Consider the following 6,134-nt stretch of genomic DNA (forward strand, 5'->3'; position numbering starts at 1 on the left):
AAAAGCTCAACCTGAAAGCAGGTTGAGACAAAAAATAATAATCTCACTTACGTTTACACTTGAATTCAAACAGGTTTTCCAAATTGGATTAGACAGAGACACTGAAAAGGTTGACAGGCTCCAAATCTGACCACTCTTCCTCACTCATCTGAAAAGATACATTTGCTCTAAAAACTGCCCCCTAAAAGCAAGACTCTCAGCCCTTGAAAACTAGGGCTGCCAAAACCAACTTCCATTTTAAAATTATGATCTTTAAAAAAAAAAAATCCAACCCTGGAGATCTTTATTTTTTACACTCATAATTCTTCCCACTTTGGAGAACAAAAGAATCTCAAGCTTATTGTGTTACAATGGACATATAAATTGAAGGATTTGCCCAATATCATGCAGGAAGACTGTGAAAAGCCAGAACCAGGACCAGAACTCAGATCTCCTAACTGTGAGTCCTGTGCTTTAACCACTACACCATTCTTCCGCAAAAAGAATTTTCATTGTTTTGAAAAGTGAAAGCCCTATACATACAAAAACACACACACACACCCCTCATGCCTATACACACACACAGTAATGGATGAAGTAATGTTCATGGCTGTTCCTGTAAAATACTGTCATATAGTTCTAGAGATATTGCTTACATTGAAAATTAATAAATGTAATGCTTTCTATTATGCTATTCTCCCCGACATTCCCAACTTTGTTTCTTAGCTTCAATTTCTAATGCGCAACATTTAAGTCTTCTTAAAGAAGTTTTCCCTGTACTTAGGAAGAATATGCTTACTTTACACATCATTTTGTTCAGGAGACCATCCAGAACTGCATCTGCTGCCCACAGAGCTTTGAGATTTTCATAGCTTTCTCTGCTGAAAGCTAGCATTAGTGCAGGAGAATGAAAAAATGGGGAAGGGGGTCCAGTACCCGCCTCCACTACAGCTGACAGCTCTACCATTGCTGGCAGCTCAGAGCTCCAGGGGCCCCACCACCTGTAGCAGATTGGAGCTCTGAGTCCCATCCCACTGGTGGGTGGGATCTGCAGGAGCCCCCCACCACCCACTGTGGCTCATAGCTCCAGGGCCCCTGCAAGCTGATATTTTCAGCCCCAAATGTCCCAAGCCAGAAGCAGAAAATGTTACAGAATACGTGACTTCCGTAACATAATCTTAGCCTTAATCATAGATGACAATTTCCTAATCCAAAAAGTGTTGCACCCAGTGTGGGGGAATTCATGATTAGACTTTGTCTAAACAGAATAAAGAGGAACTGATCACAGAACTAAAAATTAATGGTAGCTTAGATACAAGTGATTATGACTTGATCACAATTATAATGTTCAAACAGAATAAAGTCCAGACCAGTAATATATATACTTGGTGCTTTAATAGGGCCAGTTTCACAAAGCTGAAAACAATTATGAGCCAAATCAATTGGGAGGACAAATTTAAGGACATTTAAGAATCGTTTAAGAACACTTTATGAGAGGCCCAAAAAATCCACAAATTGAGGAAGAAGGCCATATTGATTTAAAAAATGACCGGGTTTAGACAGGAAGTGAAGGCAGCTATAAAAAAAAAAAAATGTAAGTATAAAACAAATGGAAGAACGGGGAAGCTGATGGCAATACATTTAAATCAGAAGTTAGGGATTGTATAAAACTGATAAGGGAAGCAAAGGTATGTAAGAAGAAATCAATGGCCTGCAGACCTAAGGCTAATAAGAAGGAGTTTTTTAAAATATATTAGAAACAAAAAGAATTCTGAGAATGGTACTGGTCCATTATAAGATGGAAACAGTAGAATTATCAATAATGCAAAAAAGGCACCAGTGTTCAATAAATATTTCTGTTCTGTATTTGAGGAAAAAACAGATGATATAGTTTCATCACACCATGATAACAATCTTTCCATTCCACTAGTATCTCTGGAGGATGTTAGACAGAACCTACTAAAGTCAGACGTGTTTAAAACTTCAGGTCTAGATAACTTGCATCCAAGAGTTTTAAAACAGATGGCTGAGGAGCTCTGGGGAAGTTCCAGAAGACTGGAAGAAAGCTAATATGTGTCAGTTTTTACAAACATAAACGGGATTACCTGAGTAATTATAGGCCTGTCAATATGACATTAATCCCAGCCAGGATAGTGAAATGGCTGATACAGGTCTCTAATAAAGAAATAAGGAGGGTAACATACTTAATGCAAATCAATATGGGATTAGGGAAAATAGACCCGGCCAGACTAATTTAAGATTTTCTTTATGAGATTACAAATTTGGTTGATTAAAATAGTTTTGGTGTAACAGACAGATTTCTGTAAGGCATTTGACTTGGTACCACATGAAATTTTGATTAAAAAACTAGAATGATATAAAATTAACAAGACACACATTAAATGGATTAAAAATGGCTAACTGATAGGTCTCAAAATGTGATTGTAAATGGGGAATCATCATAGAGCAGGTGTGTTTCTAGTGGGGTCCTGCAGGGATAGGTTCTTGGCCCTGTGCTATTTAACATTTGTATCAATGATCTGGAAGAAGCCATAAAATCATCACTGGTAAGTATACAGATGACACAAAAATTGGGTGGTAAATAATGAAGAAGACAGGTCCCTGGTTCTGAGCAATCTTGAGCGCTTGGTCAACTGGGGGCAAGCAAACAACATGCATTTTTATACAACTAATGTATATACCCAGGAACAAAGAAAGTAGGCTGTAGGTACAGGATGGGCAGCCCTCTTGTGGGAAGCAACGACTCTGAAAAAGATGTGGGGGTTCTGGTGGACAACCAGCAGAATGTGAGCTCCCAGGGTGATGTTGTGCCCAAAACTGCTAATGCAATTTTGGAATGTATAAATAAAGGAATTTTGAGTAGGAACAGAGAGGTTATTTAATCATCTATATTTGGCACTGGTGCGACTGCTGCTGGAATACTGTGTCCATTTCTGGTGCCCACAATTCAAGAAGGATGTTGATGAATTGGAGAGGGTTTTGAGAAGAACCATAAGAATGATTAAAGGATTTGAAATCATGCTTTATAGTGACAGACTCAAAGAGCTCAATCTATTTAACTTAACAAAGAAAAGGCTAAGGGTGATTTGATTACAGTCGATAAGTATCTACCTGGGGAATAAACATTTTATAATGGGCTCTTCAATCTAGCAGAGAAAGGGATAACATGATTAATGGTTGGAAATTGAAGCTGGAGAAATTCAGACTGGAATAAGTTTAACAGTGAGAGTAATTAACCACTGGAACAATTCACCAAGGGTCCTGGTGGACTCTCCATCTCTTGCCACTTTTAAATCAAGATTGAATGTTTTTCTAAAAGATATGCTTTAGGAACTATTGTGGGGAAGTGCTGTGGTTCGTGTTACACAGGAAGTCAGACTAGATGATCACAATGGTCCCTTCAGGCCTTGGAATCTATTACAAGTATCTTTTTTTACTATATCCACAATGCTACCCTTGAACTAATAAATATTAACCAAAAGTGTGGTCTTAATTTTTGCATTTGTCCCCCTACAGAGAGGTGTCCATTTTCCATGTCATTTGGATATGCTTAGAGTGATTCCCTTGACATTAATACCAGGGTAGAAGTGTCTGCCAAGCGCAATAGTAGCATATTTTGTTCAGTTAAGAGCCCTATGGCTGAATATATATATATATACACACACACACACACACGCAGTAAAAACTTTTTTTTCCCAGCATGTTGGGGGAATGGGGGTTGCCGGTAAGTGAAAAATGCCAGTTAACTAAGAGGTAGGCAGTTTGGGTGCAGCAGGAGTGTAGGGCGCAGGCTCTGAGAAGGAGTTTGGCTGCAGAAGGGGGCTCGGGGCAGCGGGTTGGGGCACGGGAGAGCGTGTGGGGTGCCGGATCTGTGGGGCACTCATCTCAGACGACTCCCCGCAAGTGGTGACCTGTTCTGGCTGCTCCTAGGAGGAGGCATGGCAGACTGCTCCACACACTGCCTCTGCCTGCAGGCTCCACCCCCGCAGCTGCCATTGGGCGTGGTTCCCAGTCAATGGGAGCTGTGGAGCTAGCACTCAGGGTGGGGGCAGCACGCAGAGCCACCTGCCATGCCTCCACCTAGGAACAGCCGGGACAGGTCGCCACTTGCAGGGAGCACCTGAGGTGAGCGCTCCCCGGATCTGGCACCACACACCCCCTCCCGTGCTCTGAGCCCCCTCCCCCACCCAAACTCCCTACCACACCCCGCATTCCACACCCACTCCCACACCCCAAACCCCTACCAGCCCCAAACCAACCAGACTATAAAACGGAATTTCAGTGAAGCTTTCTGGTTGGTGATGTGCCAGATAAAACAGCTTTTACTGTATTCTCAATACAATACATACAAAAAAGGCAGAGGGAGTCACAATTTGCACTGCATCGGGTAATTACATCATAAAACACACATACTTTTAAAATTTATTTGATACTAAATTTAGCAATTTAGTAAATATCTTCATATTTCCCAGGATAACAATACAGCTTGTAATACTATAAGAGGGTTCAAAAAAAGAACTAGGTAGGTTCATGGAGGATAGGTCCATCAATGTCTATTAGCTAGGATGGGCAGGGGTGCAAAACCATGCTCTGAAGTGTCCCTAGCCTCTGTTTGCTAGATGCTAGGAATGGGTGAGAGGGGATGGATCACTTGATGATTACCTGTTCTGTTCATTCCCTTTGGGGCACCTGGCATTGGCCACTGTCAGAAGACAGGATACTGGGCTACATGGACCATTGGTCTGACCCAGTATGGCTGTTCTTAATACATAGTAAGAATATGCAGATATTTTAGCTCCAATTGACATTATTATAAAATGTCGTAGACTAAGCCACATTCTTTACCAGCTGGAAAATAGTCATGATAAGATTTTAAATGTGTTTTTTTAGTTTCTGGGGGCAACATTTTCTTTGCCTAAAATCTTTTTTTCTTGACTGAACACATTCTGTACATGACAGCAGTTGCTCTGCAACAGACACTTTATTTTGTCATTTGCCTGAAAAAAACCAAACCCATAGAATAAACAGTTTTATATGGAATTACATAAGGAACACCATACCAGGAGGGTCCAATGGTCCACCTGGGCAGATACCTTTCTTCAGTAGAGGCGAGTGTGATGCTTCTTAGAAAAAAGCATTAGAAGACTAAATCCGTATGATTGTGTGCTACTATGATGGGGCTGGGGGTGGAGGGGGGGGCCACTTGCATGTAACCTCAGCCCGCAGTTCTCTTATGATCTGTAGCATGAAAACCGATAATACCTAGCACTAGTGAGGATAAAAATGAACTACCTGTACTAGGCGCTGCAACTCTTGCTAGCTCTCAAGAGGACAAAGTGTGGCCCAAATTGCCCAAGGTACAAGCCAGACAGACATTCAGCGGGGATGCGACACGCACTTCGAGCAACAGGCTGCGCAGGGGACCCAAAGAAACGTGCCAACCCCGGGCCCGCCCCGCCGCCGGCCCGGCCAACCCCGGGGCAGGAGAACTGGGGGGCCGCAGCCGGGCTCGCCCGGGCCCCGGCCCCGCCGGCAGCCCCGAGGGGAGGGCCACTGTTGGTCCCGCCCCGCAGCCCCCGGGCGGCCCGGACACGGGAGTCCGGATCCTTCCGCGGAAACACTCAGGCACCGCAGCGCCCGGGGGAAGCCGGCGGCGGCGGCGGCGGGGTTGAAGCCCGGGGGAAGCCGAGCACGGGACGGAGCCGCCCCCGCCCCGGGGGCACTTTGCTCACACAGGGAGTTTCGGGGCGGGGGGGGCGCCCGCGGCTGGGACACAGCGAACGAGCGACCCGCACCCCGCAGGGACCCGGGAGACTCACCGGGCACCGGCTCCTCCGCCTCCCCCATGGCGGCTGCGGGCTGCGGCTCCCGGAAGTAAACAAACCTCCTGCCACTGGCAACGGGAGGCGGGGCCCGGCCATAGAGAGCCCGCCCGCGCGCGCCCCCTGCCGGCCGGTGCGAGCCGCAAGCGCGGCCCGGCCCCTGGCTCGCGGGGAGGTGGGGCTGGCTGGCTGGCTGGTTGCAGGGTTTTCTGCCCTGCTGGGCTCTCAGGCCAGGTCTTGGCTGCCCCGTGAACCCCGGCTCCCAGCCACGTGCCTGCCCAAACCTGGCTCCTCTCCGCAGACAGCAGCCCC

The 6,134-nt window shown here is 45.6% G+C and overlaps 1 protein-coding gene across 8 annotated transcripts in view; it reads right to left on the minus strand.

The window, feature by feature from the left end:
• Nucleotides 1-5,860, minus strand: part of LOC144265033 (X-linked retinitis pigmentosa GTPase regulator-like) — a 103,823-nt gene extending 97,963 nt beyond the window's left edge. For 7 of the 8 annotated variants that reach the window (XM_077817200.1, XM_077817191.1, XM_077817217.1 and 4 more), the window contains exon 1: nucleotides 5,820-5,860. In XM_077817200.1, coding sequence (XP_077673326.1) covers nucleotides 5,820-5,847 — 28 coding nt within the window. In that variant the 5' untranslated portion in view covers nucleotides 5,848-5,860. Of the gene's footprint in view, nucleotides 1-51; nucleotides 149-5,819 lie in introns of all 8 variants that reach the window. The other variant, XM_077817208.1, reaches the window with a different exon arrangement.
• Nucleotides 5,861-6,134: the final 274 nt, after the last annotated feature.

This window comes from Eretmochelys imbricata, chromosome 1 (genome assembly GCF_965152235.1).
Source record: "Eretmochelys imbricata isolate rEreImb1 chromosome 1, rEreImb1.hap1, whole genome shotgun sequence".
In the NCBI taxonomy this organism is placed as follows: Eukaryota; Metazoa; Chordata; order Testudines; family Cheloniidae; genus Eretmochelys; species Eretmochelys imbricata.